Source organism: Silene latifolia, chromosome Y (assembly GCF_048544455.1).
Source record: "Silene latifolia isolate original U9 population chromosome Y, ASM4854445v1, whole genome shotgun sequence".
In the NCBI taxonomy this organism is placed as follows: Eukaryota; Viridiplantae; Streptophyta; class Magnoliopsida; order Caryophyllales; family Caryophyllaceae; genus Silene; species Silene latifolia.
This window is the reverse complement of record NC_133538.1, coordinates 279,449,002-279,476,550: the sequence shown is the minus strand read 5'-3', so window position 1 is coordinate 279,476,550 and position 27,549 is coordinate 279,449,002. Positions and strand designations below refer to the sequence as shown.

General features: G+C 41.8%; 1 protein-coding gene across 5 annotated transcripts; it reads right to left on the bottom strand.

Annotated features, from left to right (window-relative positions):
- Positions 1 to 17,021: 17,021 nt before the first annotated feature.
- On the bottom strand, positions 17,022 to 27,237 carry LOC141634533 (uncharacterized). 5 transcript variants are annotated; one of them, XR_012539264.1, is made up of 6 exons: positions 27,009 to 27,117; positions 26,141 to 26,906; positions 24,248 to 24,691; positions 22,652 to 22,861; positions 22,351 to 22,447; positions 22,067 to 22,256 (listed from the first exon to the last, which is right to left on the bottom strand). XR_012539264.1 is itself a non-coding variant. In XM_074446670.1 (4 exons), exons 1-3 carry the CDS (start codon positions 26,901 to 26,903, stop codon positions 22,683 to 22,685), a joined length of 1,386 nt encoding a protein of 461 aa, XP_074302771.1. In that variant the 5' UTR covers positions 26,904 to 27,067; the 3' UTR covers positions 22,067 to 22,256; positions 22,652 to 22,682. The 5 variants fall into 5 exon arrangements, 3 of the variants coding, with proteins under 3 accessions (XP_074302771.1, XP_074302769.1, XP_074302768.1); XR_012539263.1 differs by lacking the exons at positions 22,067 to 22,256; positions 22,351 to 22,447 and adding exons at positions 17,022 to 18,379; positions 18,463 to 18,627 and having other exon boundaries at positions 26,141 to 27,223; XM_074446670.1 differs by lacking the exon at positions 22,351 to 22,447 and having other exon boundaries at positions 26,141 to 27,067.
- Between the last annotated feature and the right edge of the window lie 312 nt (positions 27,238 to 27,549).

Genomic DNA, 27,549 nt, shown 5'->3' with positions numbered 1-27,549 from the left:
AATTATCCTAATAATTTAATTAGTAAATAAAATGTATGGTAATTCTAATTATGGTAAGAGTAGTAATATATGATAATAATAATAATAATTCTAATTTATGATGGTAATAATAATAATAATAATAATAATAATAATAATAATAATAATAATAATAATAATAATAATAATAATAATAATAATAATAATAATAATAATAATAATAATAATAATTCATACACTAATTAGAATAAGGTAAATTATAATAGTTTCTTAATCGACCTCGCATTCTCTCTAATCTTACACTATAAATACCACATTAAATCTGAGAAATTATTCATAAATTGAAAGAAGGAGCTTTAGGAGACGGAAAGAAGAGAAGAATTAACTTTTATTATCGCCTCAAGGTAATATTTTAAACCGTCTTATGTATACACATTGCCTTGCTATAACTCGTAATCTAGACCACCATAAATCAGGTCGTAAGTACCGTTGTGACCGTGGATGACCAAGGATCACCGTTGAACCACCGTTGACCACCATGGACCTCGGGAAAGGGGCTGTTCAGGCAGGTTTTAGGGGTGGTGTCGTGGTATTTGGTTAGGTGTAATCGCACCATTAAAAACAGGAATTTCAACCCTTAGCTTGACCATCGTGACCTGGGCTTGGGTTGGTTTGTCTTGGGGGGAGGAGTTGGTCATATTGGTGGGTGTTGGGGTGATAAAGGTGGCGGGTTTTGGTGGTGATGGCCGGAAACACGTGAAAATAGGGGAGGGAGTGTGCTTGTTGTTGCTGCCAGTGTTTGGGTGCTTAGCTGGGTTGATGATAGAACCACCGTGGCTGGGGAAGGTGTGGTGGTGGCCAAGGTGGTAGGGTGGGTACTGGGCTGCTATGGTTAGGGGGTTAGTATTGGATGTCGGGTTTTCGGTTGTTGTTAATGTCGTGTTTATTGTTGTTGTTAGTGTCGTTGGTGGATGGGGTTGTTAGGGTGTGGCTGTACGGTGGTTGTGCGATGCTGATATGGGCGTTTGGTGTTAGTCCAGGGAGGTGGTGGTGGTGGTGAGTCGAGGTGGAGCAGGTAGGAGGTTATGGTGGTGTCGGTTGGGCTTGGTACACGGGTATGTTATAAGGAGAGTTTGTGTTTGTCAAAAGCATGTAGTTTTATTATTATTATTATATTGTTGGTGATAGTTAGTGTTTCGGGTTTCATAGACGGGTTTAATTGAGTTTTGACACGGGTTTCCATATTTGTTTAAGATGGGTTTTGGTAAGTCGGGTTCTTAATATAATGACCCAATATTAGTTGTACAATTAATTTATAATTAATAGAATAATAGTTTGGGTTGTTGTAAGACGAGATTTAACTAATGGTTTGAGACGGGTTTTTAATGGGTAATTAATTAATGAATAATTAGTAAATAATTATATGGAAAATATAAGTAAATCAATTAAACTATAATTAACTTAATTACTTAAAGAATCGAATAATTAATAATTAAATTATAATAATTACTTGTCTAGATGACGGAGTTGTGAGAAGCTATGTTAATTGAATTTCTCTTTACTCGGATTGCTTTTATGATGGGAGGTTCTTGCCATGTAGGGATTATCCTACTCAACTATTTGATTGTGCAATTGTAATTGTTTGTGAATATATTATTCTTGGAAAATTATGGTTTCGATTATATGGAGTTGAGATTATGATGTTGGAGTTGTAACGAGTATGATGAGAATTTGGATGCTGAGGAGTGGGTGATGGTGATATTATTTTGAAGGGACCGATATACCGCTAGTCCTTGTGAGTTATTTGTGGAAGGGACCGATATACCGCTAGTCCTTGGTTATTATTTTGAAGGGACCGGTCTGAGCAACCGCTAGTCCTTGTGGCGTCAGTTGATCACTGGCCGCCCCTCGAGTCTCTTCTCTAGTAGGCTCACTACTAGGGAGATGTGCACATTCGGAGCTTAGGAAGCGTTAAGATGGAGTTTAGAGGAGTGGTGGTGATTGGAGTATATTGTGGACGGATGAATGTTATGGGAGTTACCATAACCTGTGATTATATTGACGGGGTGGATTTATTAATATTGTGTTAGCATTGTGGGCTCTATCATGCCGTTAATTATGTTGTTTAGTTTATTCCTACTCAACCTCGCGGTTGACTGTGTATTCGTGAACACCTGCGGTGAACCATTTTATGGGGAGCAGATTTGACAGGTACTAAAGATTAGCTGACTCAGGAGCATTGGGATGAGAGCTCGACTTGGACCATAGTTGAAGTCTAGATCACATAGAACAATTATATCACTTTATTTATTTCCGCTGCGAGTTGTAATTATTTTATATTAAGTTTTAAGTTGAATTAAGTTGTAATAAACATGTAATCATTAAAGTTTTAATTTAAAGTACTTTGGTGAGTTGGACTTTGTTATTCACTACCTCGGGAAACCGGGATGGTAATAGTTCTATTTATTTGGGAATGTCTAGCTAAAGGTTCCTGAATAAATGTGGGTGTTACATAAGTGGTCCTGGTAAGGCACTTGGAATATGGGGGTGTTACACTGCTAGCATGAGAGGTAACCTAGGGGTGCTCAAAAATTAGCTTAACTGCTGGACAGAATACGAGATGTCTAGCCTAGTTAAGTTTAAGTACAAGAGCCTCCCAACCAATCTTCTGTAATCCTCAGGGTCATCAAGTAGGTCTCCTTCATCAGGAGATAACTTTAAGCCTCTTGGAAGAGGAAAAGAAGATGGATTACAATTAACCATATTGGTATCCTTGAGAATATCTGAAATATACTTTCATTGATTTAGAACTATCCCTGAACTAGACCTTGTAACTTCAATGTCCAAGAAGTACCTTAACTGACCAAAATCCTTAATAGTGAATGCTTGATCCAGTGAGTGCTTGACCTTACTGATCTCTTGCTCATCATTTCCAGTAACTAATAGATCATCCACATATACTAACACTGCAGTATAGGATGAAGCAGATGTGATTTTAGTGAACAAGGAATAGTCTTCCTTTGACTGAACATATCCAAAGTTTGTGAGAAATTTAGTAAGTTCCAAATTCCATTGACGTGATGCCTGCTTAAGTCCATATAAAGATCTTTTTAGCAAGCATACTTCTCCTGGTTTCCCTTTGTCATACCCTAAGGGTAAATCCATGTAAACTTCTTCATCTATAAAACCGTGAAGAAATGCATTGTTGATGTCAAGTTGATGCAATTTCCAGTTCTTGGCAGCTACAATAGCAATTAAGGTACGTACTGTGGTAAATTTAGCTACTGGACTAAATGTATGTTTGTAATCTTTTCCTTCAATTTGATTGTATCCTTTGGCCACAAGTCTGACTTTATACCTTTCAACAGTCCCATCAAGTTTGAATTTCACTTTATAAACCCATTTGGTTCCAATAGTCTTCTTGCCTGGAGGAAGTGTAGTCAGAACCCATGTGTGATTATCCTCAAGGGCTTGAAGTTCTTTGGTCATGGCTTCAACCCATTGAGGATCAGCTTTGGCCTGTTTATAACATGAGGGCTCATATACTGCTAATGCTGCATTTAAGGAAGTTATATACTCTTGTGAATAGGCTCCCAAATCATAATGTTGTAAGACTAAAAAGGAGTGAGATGCTGAACTTGTTGGTGAAGATGGTATAACCTCAGATGGATGACACAGAGATGCAGGAAGTCCTTTGCAGTCAAAATCATTCAACCTGGGTGATTGATGCTTATTTATAACTGACTTTCTGGTGGGAGAAGTGACAGCACGAGAAGAAATGGAATGCTGAGATGATGGAGAAGAGGATGTCAAGGATGGTGAATTATACACAGAAGAATCCTGTAGGGAAGTATAAGTGTTATTACTAATATTATTTGTATTATTAGGTGAATGTGTATTTTTATTTGAGATAGTATTATTGGTATTGGAAGTGGAATGTGTATCACTGATAGTATGAATATTATTACTATTATTTTGAATAGACTGAGAAGCTGTATTAGTACTATTATGTAAGGTATTATTACTATGATGTGAAGAATCATTATTGGAAAGCATTGTATTGTTAGAAGAATCAGAATGAATATGAAATGGAATATCCAAAGGTGAAAAATTAGTCACGGGTAAGTAAGGGGTAGACTGAACTGGTAAATCAAGTTCATTTTCTTCATATGGAAACGTCTTTTCATCAAATATGACATCTCTGCTCAGAATAATTTTCTTGCTTTGTAGATCAAACAACTTATACCCCTTTTGTCCAAAAGGGTAGCCCAAGAATATACACCTTTTTGCTCTTGGCTCAAACTTATCAGATAAATGTTGTGCTGCATAGCACAAACATCCTATCACTCTTAAATGATTATAGTCTGCAGGTTTGTTAAACAAAACCCCAGTAGGAATTTTCCAAGAAAGAACAGAAGACAGCATGAGATTGATCAAATGTGTGGCAGCCAGTATCAATTCTCCCCAAAATTTCTTAGGTAAGTGTCCCTGAAACCTGAGTGTTCTAGCTGTTTTTAGAAGGTGACGATGTTTTCTTTCTACCCTTCCATTTTGCTGAGGGTTACCATGTAAAATTATCTGATGAACAATCCCATTCTGAGCAAACAAAAGATTACAGTCCTTCTGAAAAATCTCAGTACCATTGTCACTCCTAACAGTCTTGACCTTAGACTGAAACTGTGTATCCACATAAGCCAGAAAGTTAACCAATGTCTGGTAAACTTCAGTTTTATCTTTGAGCAATGTGGTCCATGTTAATCTACTATAATCTTCCACAATAGTTAAGAAATAAGAGGCACTTGTGAGGAACTTAGTCCTGTATGGGCCCCACATGTCTATATGAAGTAATTCAAATGCTTTAGTAGTAAAGGAGTTGCTAACAGGATAAGAAGATTTATGGTGCTTGGCAAAAATGCATGCTTTACACTGAAAATTGTCAATTTTATTAATTCCAGAGTATATAGGTACATGCTTTAGTCTAGACATAGAAGTTTGGCCTAGGCTTGCATGAGCTAGTCTTAGATCATCAACATGAAAAGGGGAAACAGGCATAGCTGTATGACAAAGTACATTAGAATTGGAAACTATCTTAGTTACAGTATGTTTATTGTTATGCATCTTGAAAAGATAAACTCCTCCAAACTTCTTCCCATGGCAAAGGACTTGCTCAGTGGTAGAGTCCTTAAAATACCAGCTAGAATCAGTAAACCTAGCTTGTAAACCAGTATCATGTAGCAACCTTCCAATGGACAACAGATTATGAGTGAAACCAGGGATGTATAGAACATCTCTTAACAATATTGCATCAGTGAGACAAATATTACCACCAACTTTAACCTCCTTAATGGTCCCATTAGGTAGCCCTACCCTGATAGGTTTTACCAAATCCTTAGTGAACACAAATAGAGTAGCATTATATGTAATATGATTAGAAGCTCCTGAGTCCACAATCTAATAATCAGCACAATTTGTACGCAACACAGAATTGGCTGTATCAAACACAGTAGAAGTAAGCAAAGTACCTGCAAAGTTCACAGATTGTGAGCTTTGTGCTTGAGAAGCGGGCTTGCTATGTGGAAGACCTGAAATATCGCCTGATTTAACCAGCTTGGCAAACTCCTTAAACATAGCTTGAACCATGCCAGGATCAACAGTAGCATCTCTATCTTGATTATCAACATCAAATGGATCATCTTCCAGTTCCTCAGTATTTGCTGCAATATGCCTATTATCAGGGACTCTTTAACCTCTTTGACCAGGTCCAGGATAACCATGAAGCTTATAACAACGATTTCTGAGATGTCCTTCCCTGTTACAGTAAGTACAAATAAGTTTTGGCATCCTAAATTCACCAGAATTATAGTCATTTCCAGATTCTGGCATGTAAGAAGCATTTTGAGCAGCATCTGGTGCAGAGTAATCATTATCCTTTCTGTATGAACTAGCATAACCTCCTCCATTAGGATAAGGCTTCTTATAACCATAAGCTCTACCCGTTGCATTGTAATTCTTCTGAAAATTTCCTCCAGCAGATGAGGTACTGGTATGATCCTTATTGTGTTTGGGATGATATGACTTAGGAACAGCCAGGGCTATATCATCCTGCATAACACCTTTGCCTTTATCAGCACTACTGATGCTCTTTTTCATCTCAATTTGCTGAATTCGAAAGAAAGCTTGATTGACTGTAGGAAGAGGATCACGGGCTAAGATTTGACTTCTGACAGTTTCATACTTACTGTCTAGTCCCACGAAAAAATCAATCAGTTTGTGGCGATTGTATATTTCAAGCATCTTTTTGAGCAAAGTGCAAGAACATTTGCTCAGTGCACTACACTCACATACAGACAACCCATCTAGACTGTTAAGATCTTTCCAAATTGACTTGAGCTTGCCAAAATAATCAGCAACAGATTGATTATTGGACCGAATAGTGTGCATTACATCCTTTCTCAGCTGATATAAGAAAGGAGCATTAGCTTGACAATAACGCTCCTTGATCTCCTCCCACAGCTGCAGAGAAGTAGTAACATACAGCAAACTTTCAGAAATCTCAGGAATCAAAGAATGAAGAATCCAGCACAGAACATTATAATCTACTCGTATCCAGTCTTGATAGTTTGTTGCAGTCTCAGAAGGCTTTGGATAGCTTCCATTGATGAAGCCAAGCTTATTTTTGGAGATTAGCGCCATTTTAATAGCTCTTGACCATTTCACATAGTGCTTCCCATCAAACGGTGCAAAAACAAGATGAAGACCATAAATATCTCCAGGAGCAAGATACAAAGGATCCTGCATTCCAATAGCACCTGTACTCACACCAGAAGTAGCAGAATGCGGATTTTTATCAGAGTTCACCATTGTTGAGGAGAGAAAACCTTAAGTATAGCAAAAACTTGAGAAAAAATATATGTAATGTGAAATTTATGAAGAAAAGAACGAAGCGGAACAACAAGGAAAGAATGAAAATCGTTGATTTTGTGAGAAAAAAATATGCGGAAACGAAAGAAAGATATGCAGAAACTACGCAGGATTACTCCCTTGTAGCTCTGATACCATGATAAAATGTATATATCATGGAAGCCATGGATGAAGCTTGAATGTTTGATAACAGTATATTTAGATTATCAGAGGAAATTGAGTAAAAATGATTGAAGAAAAGAGTAAATAAACGAGGTATTGTATTATGATTTGAAGAAAATAATTTACATTTGCATATGTACATGTACATGTATTTATACTGATTCTCTATTGCCTTAATGTCTAAGTAAATCTAGATATTTTCATTGACTGAGATGACCAGAATCTGTTATAATAATAGAATTATGTTATGCTGACTGTGTGTTGAGTCAGCTCATAACTAACTCTAAGTGAGGCAACTGTTCTCAATGCATACTGAAGAGAATGATGTTGTTGTTGCAGTCAGTGATGCGTAGCTTTGTTATTCCTCCAATAGGGAATAATAATCAATTTACCCTTATTATAATTCAAGTACCGACGCATAACCTACCTTAATAGATATGATAGCTTAAGTCTACGAGAATTGCATATTGTTAACTAGCAACGTACCTTTCATTTCTTAATGGTGCTATTTATTACTAGCTTCTACTTTCAACAGTATCATTGTATCAATACTCTATAATTCTAAGAGTGGCGATATATCTTCCCTCTCTAAGTGCATACTCCCTCCTAGTCAGCCTATAATTCCTCTTTCATTATAATATTTCTCACATATATTAGAGAAAGAGGAACTATAGGCTGGATAGGATTGAGTATATAATTGTCCCTATTTCTCCTTTCACAATTTTTTCACTTTAGCTAGTTTATACTTTATAGTTTCCGGTTAACCTATACTCCCTCCATTCAACTCCACATTACAAGTTTGTTTTTTCACGTTTGACAGCGCATATTTTACGCGGTAATTATCTTTAGCTACGTATTTGCGAAAATTATAAAAGTTAGATATTCTTAATGTACTCCTAAAGACAAATCAAATAAGATGCCACATGAATATATTTTCACTTATGTATCGAGAGAAAATCGAAATTGAATATTCACTTGTGAATAGCGTACAAAATAAAAATTTGTAATGTGGAGTTGAATGGAGGGAGTATATTTAGCAGCCCGATAGTCCGCGAGCTGCCCGACTTCTATCAATTGGGCGGATAAGGGCAAGGATAAGTGGCCCATTCTTTTGGCCCAGTATGCCCGCTATAGTCTTAAAAGGCATTTGTTTCCCTTCTGGCCCGGCCCATATCCGGACCAAACCCGCATTTTAACAGCTCTAACTTCCATCATATTTGGGCAATTACTCGGACCCTTTGTGTACCTAATAAATGCTCACAAGTTGTGGAATACATACATCAGTAAGCCTTATTTAAGACGGCCTATTCATGTTAAATCTTAAAACGGGTCAAATACTACCGTATGGTAGTAACTGTTATGGATAAAAAATACTATTTATCACCTGTGACGTGGCGCCATATTACTGGCAGAGAAAGTGGCGAGATGACTAGGCGACGTGGCATATGGTTATTGGAAGATGGGAAGAAAATGGGATTAGTGATGTGGCACAAAGGGGACCATGGGATTGAAAAGTAAACAAGCACAAATTGTGTAAAGTGAAAAGCCCACGTGCAAAAGAAGATAAGGACTAAGTCAACAACTAACCCCTATTCCTTAGGGAGTTGACCAGGAATTTAGCAAATGTATGCGAAGCACTCAAACACCCTAGGTCTGATTCCAACAACTATATAAGCATGAGAAGAGAAACCCTCAAGGCATTGAACAGTAACCTCGAGCAACACTTCATTCCTCAAAATCCATCGATAATTAGCGATAATTATCTAGCAACATAACATTTGTATTTTCTTACTTGGGCGTTTTACATCGATTATAGTGCAAAGTTGGCGGGATTCTGATTCCCCCCGCGGTTGTTCCCACACAGGGTTTTCTGCGTCACCAAAAATCCTCCGTGTCATTCTTTTCGTTTGTCTTTCTTTCGTTGTTCCTATCGTTGCATTTAAACCATAATCGGCCTTTAGAATATTCACTATCACTCACATAATTTATTCATAACCGGTAAATTTTTACCAAAACAGTTTGGCGCCCACCGTGGGGCATAGTGATCATTTTCTATAGCCAAACCTCGCAAAACCGAACCAGCCGTCATAATGTCTGGAACCAGCCAGAATGCTCCCAGAAGCCAGAGCATGTCAGCCCTGTCTTCTGGAGCAGGACTTACTTCTGCATCCGCAGGATCGATGATGCATCACCGGCGTCGGCCAGACAATCCCCACATGTCATGTCAACCAGAGCCATGCCCCGACCTCGAAGCCACCGCATTCCAAAGCGCGGTGCATCCAAATCGATCCAAATCTAGTAGGGAAGGCAGCCCAGTGAAGTGAAGCGATATCGTAACACCCCATACTCCAAGTGCCTTACCAGGACCACTCGGTATAAGGATACTACCATCTCGGTTGCCTTAGGTAGTCGAATATCATAAGACAATAAAGAAACGTACTTTTAAAGTAATTATAGATTAAGTGACTACATGTTCAAACCAAAACTAACAAAAAGAATTACAAGGTTCTCGTACGGTCTACAGCTAAAACTATCAAAGCTACTAGACTTCGTCCGACACAGCGGAAGACTTCTAACTGCCATGTGATGACTCATCCCAGCTATCCCATACGCGTCATATCACACTCCGCTCAATAACTTGCTCACCACCCCGAATGGATCACCACGATTTTAAAACATTTAAACGGGTCAATTGTCTAATCACACAATTCAATACATATATCAACAATAAGATAAACAGATGTTGAACCGCTCACACACACACACACACCACCACCAACTCCCATCGTCTCAATCTTGACCGTCCACTTTGACCCCACCACGCCATGGGGACCGCACCGTTCCCACCTAAGCCCCGCTCATCATACCGAGCGATAACCCTGTCCCATTAATGTGCACATCCCCTTCCGTGGCGGGTTCCACGAAGGGCGAAACTAGGGCGTGAAGTCACTCCCGCAAGTGACCCCACTCAGCCGAGAACGCATCTCGAGAGCCATAGACAATCAATCACAATCACAATCACAGCCGTCACAATCAATTACTATATCAAACAATCAATCTCAACACATCAACAATCATCCCATTATGGGACTAATACTGAGTAGGAAATCCTACCTGGAAAGCACAACACGCAGACGGTATCTACAGCTGTATCAAAACGGCTCCTCTACGAATTCTCCTCCTATCATACAGCACATAAAGACTACACATCACAAACTACACACCAAAACCCCCAATTCCTAAATTAGGGTTTAACCAATCTTAACAAAACATTATAAAAACTATATTAAAAGCTTACCCTCGACGCAAGGAACTCAACGGTACGAATAACGACAAGAACTGACCGACTGAACTCCGGGAATTGCTAAGAATGCGATTAGGAAGATGAAGTGGCTGCTTTCTCTCTTAAACAGGGTTTTAGGTTTTGTAAAAGTGAATTAAAACAATGACGAATATGTTTAAATACCTTAATCGCATAATTAACAAAACCCGAGAAAACTCCCCGTAAAACCGGACACTCGATCGAGTACCCAAGGTACTCGATCGAGTACCCCCTTACTCGATCGAGTACCCCAGCTACTCGATCGAGTACCCAACAGGTCAGAAACTATTCTAAAACGCAACTTACCCTTACTCGACAGAGTAAGGCCTACTCGATAGAGTACCCAAAGACTCATAAATACGGAGTATTACAGTATCCAGAAGCCAGACCCAGGAAGGCTCGGGAGCAGAAGTCTTCCGAAGCAGAGGATCTCCAGCGCTTGATCCGATGCAGGTGATGATTCAGGGGATGGACACTCTGCGTCGGGCCGTTGAGGATCTTAGGAAGGATAACCAGAACCTGATTGCTCAGATCGTGATAGCAGTCCAGACCAAGCCAACATCAGCGCCAGAGGCTCCTACCAGAACCAGCGGTGGAGGGTCGACTCGATCAATTCCATCAGAACTAGTCACCAGACTGAACCTTGCAGAAGTAGCACCCAGCGAACCGATTGAGCCCAGAGGATTGGGATGCCTATCGTTTGATAATCCACCTAGTCTGCAGCAGACAACAGGTAACGCTCTGTTTAGCACCCCATCAGGATCTGACCTTCCACCTTTTTCAGGTACCCCCGCGCACCAGATAACAGGATGGCAATCTGGACCTGTCACCAAAGCCGCAGTTTCATCCTGCAACCAGTACGCTAGTGGAGCCTGGATCGGAGGATTACAGCAGACACCAGGATGGTAGCCTGGATCCATAATCAGTGCAACACCAATGACCAGTCACCCAGCACCAGGCCAATTTTCTGGAGCACCCTGGCTAGGAGGTACACCTGGTGGTTCTTTTCCGCCTGTTTCTAACCCTCTTGCAGGAGCAAGTAATTACTGAGCAAAGAATACCAGGAGGCGAGGAGGCGATGTATAGGATACCAGGCGTAGCCCGTCCGTTGGAGAAAGCAGCCAGAGACAACTACGTAGACTCCCCTTTCGTGGATGACATAGTCCTAATCGGTGTCCCTAAAGGATGTGTGCTCCCAGCCATGACGCTCTATGACAGAACCACAGACCCGCTTGACCATCAACCACTACAAGCAGAAAATGATGGTGATAACCACAACTGGATCTCTAAAGGAAGCTTGTATGTGCAAGGGATTCGGATCAACCCTGTCGGGAGCAGCACTACAGTGGTTCGTCGGCCTGCCGAACAAGAGCATATCCAGCTTCGCCGACCTAGTCAATGCCTTCAACCAGCGATTCGCCAAGAAGGCCGGAGAAGAAGGACTGACCTCTACCGGATAGTGCAAGGGTTCGAGGAATCCACCCGTGATTACTTGAATAGATTCAACAAGGAGAAAGTGTCAATTCCGAGGTGCGATATAGCAACCACTATACAAGCCTTCCGCCGAGGATTGCACCAGGATTCACAGCTATACAAGGACCTGACCATGCATCCATGCACTACCATTGAGGAGGTACAATCAAAGGCAATTGCTGTCATGAGGCTGGAGGAAGACTATGCACCCGTAACAGGCACTTATGATTCAGACCCAGTATCCAGAAAATCTCCAGTAGAGAAGAAGAGTGAAAGACCCAAACCCTACAGCAGGAGCGTGAATAGAGTTTCTGGAAATTCTGAAGGAAAAAGCGAAGCAGATCTACCTCCGAAAATAAGTGAGTATGGTTTCACTACCAATCTTGCAGGACTATTCAAGGCCTTGAAGGAGCTGGGACGCAGAGTCAGATGGCCAAAACTTCCAGAAGGAAACCCCAGCAGCAGGGACACAGGCAAGAAGTGTGAGTTCCACGGTAGCAACACCCACAACACCGATGAATGCCACTCCCTCAAAAAGGAAGTCAAATTCCACTATGACCAAGGAAACCTGGATCATCTCCTACCCAGAAACATAACCAGAGTAAACTCAGCGGATCAGGTTCTGCCATCCCCTCCCCCTCATTGCACTAGAACTGTGAATGTTATTACAGGTGGATCGAAGCTGTGTGGGCTGACCTATTCAGCAGCTAAGAGACACGCAACCAGAACTAAAGAAGACAAACCAGAAAACTCCTGCAGGATTAATCGCCAGAATCTGCCATCAGTCACCTTTGACGAAACAAACGCAGGATCTGCTCCAGAGCAGTACCACGATGCCCTAATCATCACGCTTCCCATAGGAAATTGCGAGGTGAGGAAGATCCTGGTGGATACCGGAAGCTCCGTCAACTTGATCATGTTAGAGACACTCAAATGCATGGGATTCACTAAGAAAGATCTAGCAAAGAAGGCGGTTCCCTTGGTTGGTTTCAGTGGCGAAACAAAGCACTCCCTAGGAGAAATCATCATCCCAACCTACGTCGGAGGTGTAAACAAGCAGGTAAGGTATTTGGTTATTGACGGAGCCTCTACTTACAATGTGATCTTTGGCAGGCCCTGGATCCACGATATGAAAGCAATTCCCTCAACGTACCACCAATGCCTGAAGTTTCCAACGCCTTGGGGGTGCAAGAGATACGTGGGGACCAGGAAGAAGCTAAGGATTGCTATAAGGTGGCTCTGAATTCAACAACTGGCTCGCCCGCATAGTAATTACATAGCCAGCGCATCCAGAACGAATACATTGAGCCTCAGCAGGCAGAGCTAGACGAAGTCAACCTGGACGCGCTGCACCCAGAACGAACCGTGCTCATTGGATCTGAATGTACAGGTAACATTCGTGAAGAACTTGTTCGGTTATTGAGAACTAACATAGACTGCTTTGCTTGGTCACATGATGATATGATAGGGATAGACCCAAGTGTGATAACTCACAAGCTAAGTGTGGATCCAAGCTATAAACTCCGTGCGTGAAAAAGAAGAAAATTTGCTTCGAAAGGAACCAGTCATAAACAAAGAAGTAGATAACCTGCTTGCTGCAGGAAAAATTCGAGAGGTAAAGTATCCAGAATGGTTGTCTAATGTGGTGGTGGTTCCGAAGAAGAATGGCAAGTGGAGGGTCTGCGTCGATTTCACGGATTTAAATAAAGCTTGCCCAAAGGATCCATTTCCACTACCACACATAGATGTCATGGTGGATGCCACTGCAGGGCACGAGATGTTGACATTCCTGGATGCCTGGAGCGGATATAACCAGGTAAAGATGCACTCTAGTGACCAGGAAAAGACAGCATTCAGATCCGAGCGAGGTATTTACTGTTATAATGTCATGCCTTTTGGACTGAAAAATGCAGGATCTACCTATCAGAGGCTGGTAAACATGATGTTTAAAGAGCAAATAGGCCAAACTATGGAAGTATACATAGACGATATGGTCGTCAAATCGAAGCAGGCTTCACAGCACCACAAGCACCTGGCATAAACTTTCAATACCCTCAGGAAATACCAAATGAAGCTGAATCCTACAAAGTGCACCTTTGGAGTATCTAGTGGGAAATTTCTGGGATATATGGTGACCCAGAGGGGGATAGAAGCCAGCACCGAGCAAATCAAAGCAATTCAAATGAGTCTCCACGAAACCAAAAGACGTCCGAATTTGGAAAGAGTGGCGGCCCCGAACAGTTCATATCCAGTCTTGGACGGTCAGTTTTTTATGATTTACTCAGAAAAAGCCAAAGATTTGAGTGGACGGACGATCATGAGAAAGCATTTCAGGAGCTGAAACGTTATCTCAAAGACCCCACCACTCTGTCGGCTTGAGCTAGGAGAGCCACCAGCTCCTTCACTGCCATGATCACGAAGCGGCGATCGATGTAGTACTAGTACGAGAGAGCGAGGAAGGATCACAAAGATCCAGTATATTACATCGGTAAGTCTCTGCTTCCCGGCGAGAGACCAGTGTACACGTCACTAGAAAAACTTGTCCTTGCACTAGTTCCTGCATCCCATAAATTGCGTCCCTACTTCGAGTCTCATACAATTTCTGTGATAACTAACTATCCCCTTAAAACTATCATGAGAAAATCAGAATTATCAAGAAGGATGGCTAAATGGTCCGTGCACTTGAGCGGTTACGATTTGAAGTTTGAACCCCGTACGGCCATAAAGTCTCAGGCTCTGGCAGACTTTGTGTCTGACTTCTGCCCAGCACTCCAAACCCAGGCAGAACAGGACATTCTTAATTGGAAGAAGATAAAGGGGAACAAGTATGGGAGCTACATGTGGACGGAGCCTCCAATGCCAAAGGAGCAGAAGTAGGACTGGTCCTCAAGTCACCCCAGAGAGATCTCATAGTCCAGGTTGTACGATGCGAATTCAAAGCCACAAAGAACGAAGTAGAATATGAGGCACTGATCCTTGGTCTGAAGCTGGCTCTGGATCTGAAAATCAGACATCTTCAGGTTTGCAGTGATTCTAAACTTGTAGTTAACCATGTTAATGATTGCTATGAGGCCAGGGATCCCAGGATGATGGCATATCTAGACATAGAAAAGGAGCTGAAAATCAGATTTGCCACGTTCAACATCAAGCAAATCCCTAGGGACCAGAATGCAGAAGCAGACGCACTAGCCACCCTGGGGGCAACCTTCAAAGCAGGAACTATCTCCGCAATACCAATTGTCCACGTGCTTTGAGCCAAAGAACACTAAAATCTCGGCGAGAAGCGAAAAAGGTGTGCGGACCAGTGATGAAGAAAATACTTGAGACTAGAGGAAACCCTACCTAGACTGCAGTTTTGCGAGAATGATGTCCTACCAAACAGATAAAAAGGAGGTAAGGAGCTTTAAAATGAGAGCATCCAGATTCATACTAATTGATGGTGTTCTATTCAGAATCCTCGACCCTACCTCGGATGCCTGGATTGGGAAGAGTCTCGGTCGTTTTGCATGCTCTCCACAATGGAGAATGTGGAAACCATGTAGGGGCGAGAGCCTGTCCAACAAGGCACCGAGGCGGAGATACTTCGGCCCACAATGCGCAAAGATGCCATGGAATCGCAAAAATATGTGACGCTTGTCGAGGCACGCCCACGATAACCACCACCAGTGAGCCTCGCACTGGTTATCTCACCATGGCCCTTCATGAAGTGGGGAATGGACATCGTGGGACCACTACCCGAGCACCGAAAAACAAAGTCTATATGCTCGCCATGACGGACTACTTCTCCAAATGGATAGAAGTAGAATCATTCTCCCGAGTTCGAAAAACCCAGGTGATATCTTTCATTAAATGCAATATCATATGCAGGTTTGGCATTCCATATGAGATTATATGTGATAATGGGTCCCAATTCATTGGAAATAAGATGTGCTTTTTGTGCTAGGTGGAATGTCTCGTTGCAGAAATCTACTCCTAGGAACCCCCAAATCAACGGACAAGTGAATCCAAAGAATAAGATTATCGTCGAAAACTTGAAAAAGAAGTCGGAGGAGATTGGGGGCAAATGGGCATAAGAGCTACCTCGGTTCTCTGGGTGTGAAACCACACCGAAGGTTGCAACGGACAAACTCCCTTGACTGGTGTTCGGAGGAGCGCTCATCCCATCCGAAGTTAGGGTCCAAACCCACAGATATGGATGCATAACGGAAGATCGGAATCAGGTGGAAATGGCAAGCAATCTGGACACGATAGATGAACTCAGAACCAACGCCCAGATCAGGATGGCTTCCTACCGACAGACTGTAGCTAAAAGCTATAACAAGAATGTAAAAGTAAGAACCCTGCAGGTGGGAGATCTGGTCCTGAGAAAAGTCTTCCAAAATACCAAGAACCAAAGCGGGGAAAATTCGCCTACAACTCGGGAGGGGCCATACCAAGTAGAGAGCGCGATTGGAAATGGAGGCTACCGACTCATGACTTTGGAAGGGCAAATGGTTCCCAGATCCTGGAATATCACCCACTTGAAAAAATATTTCACTTAAGTCACCAAAGATGGTCAACAACTGGGTACTCGGCCTACCGGATCTGGCTCGACCCAGGTTTCTAGATATTGCCTTAAATATTTTACGCTCTAAATATTTTTCTGTATCTAAGTATTTTTATGTCTCCAAATATTTTTCTGGCTCTAAATATTTTCCTATTTCTAAAATATTTTTCTATCCCTAAATATTTTTCTGGATCTGAATATCTTCTGACTCTGAATGTTTTCTGGTTCTAAATGTTATTCCTGAATTCAACATTTCTTGTTCTAAAACAGCCTTGTTCGTATTTTAATTCTAACAAATTTTAAGTTGTAAAACCACTTTGAATGTTTTAAGTATAGAACCCTTTTTTATTTTTATTTTCTCTCTTTCAAATAAGCCAAGTGAATAAAATGCAAACTAATCAAGCAGAGTCTGTATTCATTACAGAAGGCGTGTGTCCGTGGCTAAGCACGTACAACCGGGACAACCAGCCTCCCGCGATGCATTAGCACCCACGCAAGCCTGGCTCCTCTGGACGAGTGGGCATACTAGACCCCTTAGCCAGCAATCAAACAGTGATGGCCAAACAAACGACGTGCATGCACAAATCAAAGCACCAGAAACGGTACGACACAAAGATATATCCACCAGAAAATACTTAAGTTCAAAAGCAAAATACGTCTGGTACCAGAACCAGACCAAAATAAATTAAACTGTTCAAAATAAAAACCGAAATATTACGCCCCGCAGGGCCAGAAACTAGCTAAACATGATAAGAGTCTTTCAGATGCAGAAAAAGCTAATCTATGTCAATATGCTCCACAATTTCAGAAGCAGCAGCCTGAGTGTCAGGAGCAGGAGAATTCACCTCTTCCTCGACTGGATCATCGCCGGAAGCAACACCGGGTTCCACTAAGCCGCTAGCACATCCAGGTTCAGGCCATCAGGGAAATCAGCAGCAAGCCTCTCCTCTTCAGTTCCTAAGTCCCAAGCCGAATGCTCTCCATTCTGGAACACTTTTATGCACTTGATCTTCGTCTCCAGAGCAGCATAGGACAGAGCATTCGCCAATGTCTCTTTCAAATCCTGCACATCAGAAGCCTTCTCTTCCTGGATCTGAGAAACACGAGCCTCCGCATCAGAAGCGCGTTTCTCAGCCTCTGAGGCACGTCTCTCAGCTTCTAAGGCGCATTTCTCGGCGCGACTCTTTTCGGGCGCCGAAATCCGCCCTTCAAGGCGGAAAGACGTTTCGCAACCTATGCTTCGAAAGCGACCTCCTCCAACAAAGCAGACTGGGACTTGTCTAAATCGGCTGAATTTTAAGCTCCGCCCTCATTGGCCTCTTTCATCTGCTTCTGAAAATTAGCATTTTCTGCTTCCAGGAGAGGCACCTTCTCCCGCAGGTACAGAGCCATCTGGAAGGACTGTCGCACCAGAGCAGAATGTCAAAGAAAAAAAAATTGGAGCAATCATAATCCGTTTACCTCAAAGGAGTGCTCCGCTGCACGATCCACCAAATCATGCAAGGCCCTGCTGTCCAACGCGGACCTAGGAGCAGGAAGTAGCATCTGGTTCATTAAGCTCAGGTTGCTCGCATACTTAGCCTTTCCAAAATCATCTGGAAGTGTAAGAACGATAACCCCAGCAGCAGGAGTGGATTTGGAAGCAGGAGCAGCTCCAGAAGCAGGGACGGCTCCAGACGCTGGGATTGAAGCGATGACATGGCGGGGCGAGAAGCGAGGGAGTAGGTTTGGGAACCGGAGGATCCCAGACGGCATCGCCCGTGCCCGGCGGTGGAGGCCTCACGGCTAGAGGAGTAGCTTCAATAGAGTCTGCTCCTTAGCCCTACCACAAAGACGAGATCTTCTCTTGGGACGAGGTCCAGAACCAGGGGTAGGGGTGGATTTTCTCTTCTCAGCAGGCTTGGGGGCAACTTCGACCCGCTTCTTTTCTCTCTGGGCCAGGACATCGTCCAGCGAAATTCTAGATTTTGCAGAGCCTGGAAGCAACAAAGATCGAGTCAGAACCAGAAATATCAAATATCCAGAAACAGAACATAGTCAAAAGAGAAGAACAACGCACCAGTCGACATTGATTCACAGTGTTCTTTCTCCTCAGCTGCTGTTTCCTTCACCACAGAAGCAGAATCCTGAACCAGATTGGGGAAGGTCCTATGCTCAGGGGGTGGACCAAATAGCTTGGAAAGAGACGCAGCTTCGTCGAAGGATTGAGGCAAGTGGCACAGATCTGCACAAAACACCAAGTAAGGAAGTATAAGCGTCAAAAGGAAAATACACAAGAATAAGGGCATGCAAATACCGTCTGTTGACCGCCAGACGCTGACAATGTAGTCAGTTGGAGGAGGAAGGGTGTCAACTTTGACAAAGATAAAACGAGTAAACCACTTGTTGTCATCAGGTTTCACCGGGAAAAGAATGCAACTTTTCTCCCCATTCCGAACTCGGATGGTCACTTGGCCCCGGCTAAGAGACCTGACCGAAAACAAGTGGGCGAGATCTGAGAGACCGATATCATAGCCAAAGCGGCTATTCATAGCCACAATAGCAAGCAAAGTCCGCCAGGTATACGGAGCTACTTGGCAGATGGCCAAGTGATTCAGGTTCATAAACTCCTGGATCAAGGGAGGAAAAGAAAACCGCAGACCCAGACGGAAAGCATACTCGTACAAGCATATCCACCCTTCCCTCACAGAATCGGCTTTTTGGCCAGGGGTTGGGATGTGAAATACCACATCATCAGAAAAACCAAACGTTTCCTTGATATAAGCAAGGTCCTCTGGAGAAAAGTCGGAATCACAAGAATGCTTGGCGGAAAGGACACCGCCGGAGAGGAAAAGGTCAGGCGGCGTCAAGGGATCAGCGGCAGAGGTCGAAGAAGCGGTATTTTGAGACATGTCAAAAGAAAAATAAGGAACGAAGGTCGAAGAAAGGAGAAGGGAAGGCGAAGTACCTGAACGGCGGCCGGAAAACTAAGGGTTAGTAGGGGGAAAGTTAGGAGGAGATTGTAAATTGAAGGGGAGTGGGGAAACCGAGGGATGTGATATAAAGGAGAAAAAGAGAGTTTATGGGGGAGTGGGGGATTGAATGTGGCGGTTGAGGGCATTAAGTGGGAGGTTATCGAAGTTGAAACAACTGCAAACACTCCGTCAGTTCTCCGCATCGCAAACAGAAATTCCCGCCTAAAAAATACTTTGAGACGGAAATTTGGGGGCAATTGTTATGGATAAAAAATACTATTTATCACCTGTGACATGGCGCCATATTACTGGCAGAGAAAGTGGCGAGAGGACTAGGCGACGTGGCATATGGTTATTGGAAGATGGGAAGAAAATGGGATTAGTGATGTGGCACAAAGGGGACCATGGGATTGAAAAGTAAACAAGCACAAATTGTGTAAAGTGAAAAGCCCACGTGCAAAAGAAGATAAGGACTAAGTCAACAACTAACCCCTATTTCTTAGGGAGTTGACCAGGAATTTAGCAACAGAAGTAGTAGCAGCTCAAAAACCCTAGGTCTGATTCCAACAACTATATAAGCATGAGAAGAGAAACCCTCAAGGCATTGAACAGTAACCTCGAGCAACACTTTATTCCTCAAAATCCATCGATAATTAGCGATAATTATCTAGCAACATAACATTTGTATTTCCTTACTTGGGCGTTTTACATCGATTATAGTGCAAAGTTGGCGGGATTCCGATTCCCCCCGCGGTTGTTCCCACACCGGGTTTTCCGCGTCACCAAAAATCCTCCGTGTCATTCTTTTCGTTTGTCTTTCTTTCGTTGTTCCTATCGTTGCATTTAGGCTCTGTTCTTTTCGACTGAAACTAATCTGATCTGAACTGAACTGAACTTATAGGATCTGAACTGAACTGAACTGAACTTATAGGATCTGAACTGAACTTATAAGATCTGAACTGAACTAAACTTATAGGATCTGAACTGAACTGAACTTATAGGATCTTAACTGAACTAAACTGAACTTATAGGATCTGAAGTGAACTTAAATTAAGTGACTTTAAGTCCAAAAGAACAGGGCCTTAAACCATAATCGGCCTTTAGAATATTCACTATCACTCACATAATTTATTCATAACCAGTAAATTGAGGTTCTGCCTTTTAATTTTGTATAGAGTTAGGTTCTGCCTCAACACAAAAGTTAGGTTCTGCCTCAACACATAATTTATTCATAACCATAATCGGCCTCAACACAAATGGCAGTAATCCCTTTGTATAGAGTTAGGTTCTGCCTTTTAATTTTGGGAAATCTCATCCAAAAGTTGAGGGAAAGGAGGGGGAGGGGGAAGGAGGGAAGGGAGAGGGAGAGGGGGAGGGAGAGGGAGAAAGGAGAAGGGGAGGGGGTATGAGGTGTGAATGTTTGATACATTTTTCCTCTAAATCTTACTAATTGTGGAGAGATTTTGATTTAACTCGGAGAAGGGAAAATGGATCCCTCCAAATCCCTCCCCTTCCATTTCCTTCCCCTTATTTGGTCTTGCATGCAGCTTCAGGGTGTGATCCCCGGCCACTTGGCCACTTCCCCCACCCCCGGAAGGTATGTTCGGTTTTTCGTCGACTGTAGGATGGGTTTAACCCATCTTGTGTCTTGATGGCTTATGTTTGTTGTTCTTTTGGTCGATATGGTGTTCCTCTTTCCCTCGCCCCCTCCCCACCTATCGTGTCCTTGGGATGGACATAATCCAACTTTGTTGTCTTTGTCTGGTGTTGCAGCTTGGAGTAATATGGTGTTCCCCTTCCCCTCGCCCCTTCCCCCACCTATCGGCTCCATTTTGCGCGTTTTAAGGTTCCTGCTGGGATTTTCGTTTCTTTGTGTGGCTGCATGTAGGATTCTTTGTGTTGTTGTTGGGATTTCGTCTGGGTATCGTTGGTGGTCGCCGATGATGGTCGCGTCCTTTTGTGTAGGCGGGTTCTTTTCTTGCCTTGGTGGGTTTGGTGGAGATGCCATGGTTCTTGAATGGAGTGGGTTTGTCTTCGTGTTCGTGTCTTTTTGAGGTGTGATCAGGTTGGATTAAGTTGGGTTGATAAGGTGTTGGTTTGGATAGTTTCGGTAGTCTAAATCACATCATTCATGTCGTTGTTTCTCTCTCTGTTGTTTTTCATGTTGTCCAGTATAATTAGCCATAATAATAAGAATAAGAACGGAATGAGTTTATGTATGTTGGCTGCATCCTAGGGTGGTTCCCTTTGGGGTTTTTGGCGAGGCGTTAGGTTGAGGAGCTTTTTGTGTTTTGGTCTATCTATTTGCTCTTTGGTCTGTCAAGTTGGTTCTTCAAGATGTAGGAGATTTTTCTCCTTTAGAGGCAAGTTTGATTGGCTTGTTTCCGCCTTTCCCTTTCTACGTCCTCATGGCGTAAGCGCGTCTTATTTCCGTTACTCGTCAGAGCAAATGTCTCGATGATCTTTGGGAGTCTCGTGCCATGTGGATGTCGTGCATGATGAAGTTCAAGTCCAAGCTACCGTACTCCACCAATATGTTCTAGTTACCCGACATCTCATCTATCGTACTAATTTCATAGGATGTTGGTACTCTTATTTTCAATAATGTTGTATGCATGTGAGTCATACTTTTAGTATGTAAACTCTCTATCTTTATAATTGCCAAAAAAAAAAAAGAAAAAAAAAAGCTCACACAAACACGTTATCAGATTTTCTTAATTTAGAGTCAGCGAGCGCAATGATGAAAAATATTAAAAATGCTCATCGAGTCCCTATTACGAACACATGTTCAACCATCATCAAAGAGCACCAGTATGGTATGAATATATGAATATCAATGTCACCAGGTACCAAACATAGGACATAGGCAAGTCTAGATAATCACCTGTGGAGAATTATTCTGCAACAAACATGCACGAAATAACAGCTGTCATCAGGTGCTAAAACCTAAAAATCAATAGAAATTGAAGCTTTTGCTCGGACAGCTGGTGTACCAAAATTTAGTCCCCTCTATCAAAAGGGCTCCAAAAATGTAAATCCTACTATAGCAATATAGCATACTTCAAGGATTTCAGCCCACTGTCCAGTGTCCTGAATGCCCAGAATGGGAAAATGGCTATCTTCAGGTTCTTAATGAAGGAATTTTTCGAGTGATTCCAATGTTGGAAGGCAAGGGGGATCTTCAGAGTAAATGCAGATTATTTAACAGAACTATACATTCTGCATAGAAACGCAAGCAACTAGAAAATAAGAAATGTAGTGTACACTACACCCGACTTTGTATGTATTTCTTACCATTATAATTCTAGTTCTGCCAGGAGTTTCATCACTGCACATTGCTGTTGGGCTCAGAAGCATCAGCATATTTGAGTGTAGATGGTGTGTTTCCACCTGGCAGGTAAGACCATACCAAAGCTGCACTGCCAAGCGTAATTGCTGTCACAATTGAACCCCACACCCACTTCTGTCTTCTTCTCCTCTTGTGCCTGTCACGTCGTGCAATTTCTGCAACTCCGGACGAGAACAATTGAGATTGACATTTCAAGAAGATATACAGTAGAGTGATAGACACACAACAGAAGCCACTCAGTATAGTTATTGAGGTGTAGCGTCACTTGTGTTCAAACGCCATCAGCATACAAAATCGCCCGACGTAGCTTTGTTTACAGCAAAAACAATAGGCGAACAGAAATATAACCACTCTTGACTTTTTTTTCTAAACCCAGTCATAATTAAAAACTGTTATCATTTCTTCCTTTAGTCTTTACACTTAAAAAAAATAGGCCAAGAGAAAAAAAAAAAAAAAAAAAAAAAAAAAAAAAAAAACACGCATAAGTCACAACTTCCAGTGATCTAGAAATCAGACATCTAGCCTGACTGCCTGAGGACTATTATACATATAACAATAAGCACAGACTAGACATATTAAACAGATAATATGGTTGAATCTGGGTCTGGTTAACAGAAGATGGTCATTTCATGTATATGTTATAGACAGCGTGTCAAACCAAATTATTTCATATTTGGGGATTGGGGTCTGTATCTGATGCGCTGTTATCTAGTCATTTTGGATAACTTAATAAAGGGCTATTGTGGTAATGGTTACCTTTGAGTCGAGTCATTTTGGTTTTGTAGTTACCTGTGCTGGTCCATAATTGTTTGATTCAGGTCATTCCAAGTCATGGGCTCATGGCTATGACGGTAGTAACCTGGGGTGGTCCATAGTGGTTTTGTTTAGCATAGAAGTTTCTAAAGTCTAAAAACATTTTAACCCTAATTTCAACAACACATAGATAGGCTAGCATCAAGGATGCAGAGTATTTAGCAACTCAGTATAAACCACTGCGCAATGCATTCCGTCACTATCATTATCATATCCCTCGGCTACAAAATTAATACTGCTGTAGGACATTAAACAGGTGATACTTCACTTTGTTTGAAACATTTTCATTACACAACAGAGATTTAAATTATTCAAGAAGACATCCCACCCCACCAATATTAATACTGCTCTAAGAATATCTGTTTTCATCAGTTAGTTTTGATGGATCTAGAATCAGCAAACTAAGCAAGCCACAAACGCAGACAATCTTCAAACATCAAAACCAAAAAAAACACCTCTTCCTAACTACACAGTCACAGTTACACAGTGTAACAGAATATACAACAAAAAATCGCATCAGACAATGTTTCAAGCATAAAAACAGTGACATTAAAGGGAGACAAGAGAAGAAAAGGCGTGGGTTGCAGTGGCATAAAAAGGGATGCAGATTAATCAACCGCTAGTAACAAGGCAAGGAAAAAAACTAAGCCCACCTAAGATCAATCAACACCAAACATAGTGTTTGAAGAAAAAGTACAAGTGAGCAAGACTAAAAAAACTAAACTCACCAACAGCTTCTTGGTTCATCTGAGACATCTCCCTATTCATAGTCTCGTAATAGTGCAATCTATCAAATAAACGAGCAATCTCAAAATTTTTGACTTCCAGCTGAGCTTCCATCTTTGCCTCAACTTCAGCTCTAGCAATTCCTCTCCCAATAGATTCTGAAACAAAACGTGCCAAATGGATTTGTCGACAAATATCTTCAGTGAGACTCACATCTGATTGACTTCCCTCTCCTGAAACAGCTAAATCAGCTGGGAGAATCACACCAACAGTCCCCAACTTCTCTCTCAGCATTTGCCACTGGCTTTGCATACTATGTACTGTTTCTTCAACTTGCTTCCGTTTTTCAATTTGTATCAACAAGGTCAGCCTCATTTCCCGGAGTTCAGTTTCAACATCACTTAAGGAGCGTTGTGTGGATTGCTGCCCGCTATCAGAGGATAGTTCTAAAATAATTAAGAAATAACAGAAACCTGTTAATATCACATTATCACCATAACACATTCCACATGCGTGTGCACACACCTAAAAACCAAAAAGTGTGTCGAACTATAATCGCAACAACGATAAAATGGTAAAATTCTGAAGACTCGTACACTTAGTGACAAGCTGAGCTCAAAGAGTGGGATATCTGAGAAACTTGAACTCATACGATCGCATGAATATAAAACTTTAACAAAGCATTGGCTTAATGTAACTAAGCTCTCCAGATTCAATCCTTTATTATTCAATAAAACGGCAAAGAAAAATATTCAGTTGATAGTTGCGATGATGCTAGTGATAAATTATCATTGACAATGAGAATGCATGGTAAAACCACTTCTCATCGGCTCAATAGGTGAAAATGCACTAATACCTAATTCTAAAGTGCTAAACCAGCATTCCGTCCATTTACTCTCATATTACACCCTTGTCGGCTGATCTCACACTTCACTGAAGTATGGAGAACACATGAAAACGGTGAGGTACAGAAAACCACTTTTCTCAGTATCTGACCAATCACCAATTTATAAGAATTATTGACTCATAATGACTGACTCGTGGCAATAATTCACTATGAAGTACTCCAGGCGTCTCGGTCAATTGTTTACCTTTGCTTTTGGCACAAAGATTAAGGAAGGGGGAGGGGACCATTTGAGGGTAGTGTTAATAGATGAAAAGTGTACAATAATGAAATTTGATAAACAAATAACTCATCAAAGGCATGCCTAATATACAAAGGTAAACAAATGAATGAGACACCCTAAAATGGAAATGGTAAACAAATGACCGGGACGGAGGGAGTACAATTTTAGAGAATTATGCAAAAACAAGCCAGTGCAACATATTAAGCAGAGCGAGGAGATAACAAGAGCTGCCTTCCTAAAATTATCAATCCGTCTTTTATCCCTATCTTCAATCCCAGGCTCCGCCACTAGACGTACAATTGAGTATTAACACCCTACTGAGTTCTTTTTAACACAAGTGGGGCCAAATTATTTAATCTAAACCACATAACACGTAGCTCAAACATAATCAATACTCCCTCCAATTCACCATATTCTTCCCTATTTCCTAAAACGGTTATTCAGGTTTTCTTCCCCTTTCTATTGTTGGTAACTTTTTACTCTTATTTTATTCATACCTCTTTCCTATTACCCCACCCACCCAACTCTTTTAATCCTATTTTATTCCTTACTCTAATATTTATGGCCCACAATTCATTATTTAACTCTTAATTATTCATCTCTCTCCTATCACCAAACCCCACCCAACTTTTTATCAATATAATACTTCATTTCTTAATTCTTGTGCCCAAAGTAAAGAGGAAGAAAATAGAGGATTGGAGGGAGTAGACAATTAATAAAACAAATTAACACATATACACATAACACAATAAATAAATTAAAGTATACCTTCCCAAGCATCATAAAACTCTCCCATAGGTGTATTAGCTTTAGCAGACCTCTCAGCACCACCAACACCACCACAGTCCTCCGTATCAATCGAGCTCGAAAAGCTCATCGACTCCTGTGGATCAAAGAAATCATCACTCTCCAAACCACTTCCAACTCCTCCTTTCGCCTCTTCTTCTTCCATCTTCTCCGTTTTTCTATTTTCCACACCGTTCTCACCACTACTGCTTTTCTCAACCGCCTCATTAAGCGCGTCCTCGATTTGCTCCAGCGAAACATTCTCCTCCGACAAACTCCTCGTATGCCCGACCTCCGACGAGACGGCGTCGACGACGCGATGTTCTGAAAAGCTCTTTGAGAGGCGCGGACCACGGCGCTTGTGGTTAATTAGGAACGGTGAAAAAGGCGGAAACGATGACGTAGGAGACACAGGTAACGGCGTCGGCTCCGGTGTTGTGTATAACGCAGGAGTTATCGGCGGTCGTACTGTCGCGTGACTGAATTGAGGCGTCGAAGCGACGGAGTTACGGCGACGAAGCTGAGGATGCGGCTGCGGAACGTCGAACCTTCTAGAAGAAGATGATTTGAAATCCTCTAATGGCGGCAACGACGTCGTATTGCGCCGTTCGAGCTTCGGATACGCATCTTCTAGAGGAAGATTCTCGTTTTTCTTCTCTAACGACGTCGTTTTTGCGGTTGTTGTGTTTGTCGTTGCTCCAGGTTCTAGGAATCGATCTAGCTGTATTGCTGAGAACGTTGGCATCTTCTGCCTCCGAAAATTCGAAAACAAATTAACAAAAAAAATAAAACAAAATTACATGTATTTATATTCCAATGAAAATATAGAAAAAATGAAGAATTAATTAACCTCTAATTAAATTTTAGAGGGTGAATTCTTCAAAAAAAAAAAATAGAGAGAGAAAGAATGGAGGATTTGAGATGAGAATCCTAGAGAGAGAGGCGGAGGCGGAGGCGGTGGAAGGAGGGAGAAGAAGGGGAGGGAAATGGTAATAGAACGACGCGTTTTGGGGTTGCTTGAGAAACGGAGGAGTCGTAAGATTGGATTCCTTATTGTTTCTGTTTTTTTTTCATTTAATAAATAAAAAATAAGATAAAACATGAGGAGAACGCGAGGAGGACGTGGTGCAATTTTGAATCTTTTTAGGTTTGGTTAGTTTCTGGGAGGAGGTACTGAAATGTCCAATTTGCCCACCAGAAAGAAACAAGAGGGTGGGGGATGTTGGGAAAGATGAGAGGTTAGAATGGTCTTTTTGAGTTTAGGTAATATAGAGTAAAGGATTCGTAAATATCGACGACGTTTTAGTAAACGTCGACGACGTTTTTTAAAAAAAAGACGACAATGCCTCTACTATCTCACTAACCCTTCACCAATTCTCTCTATTCTCTCT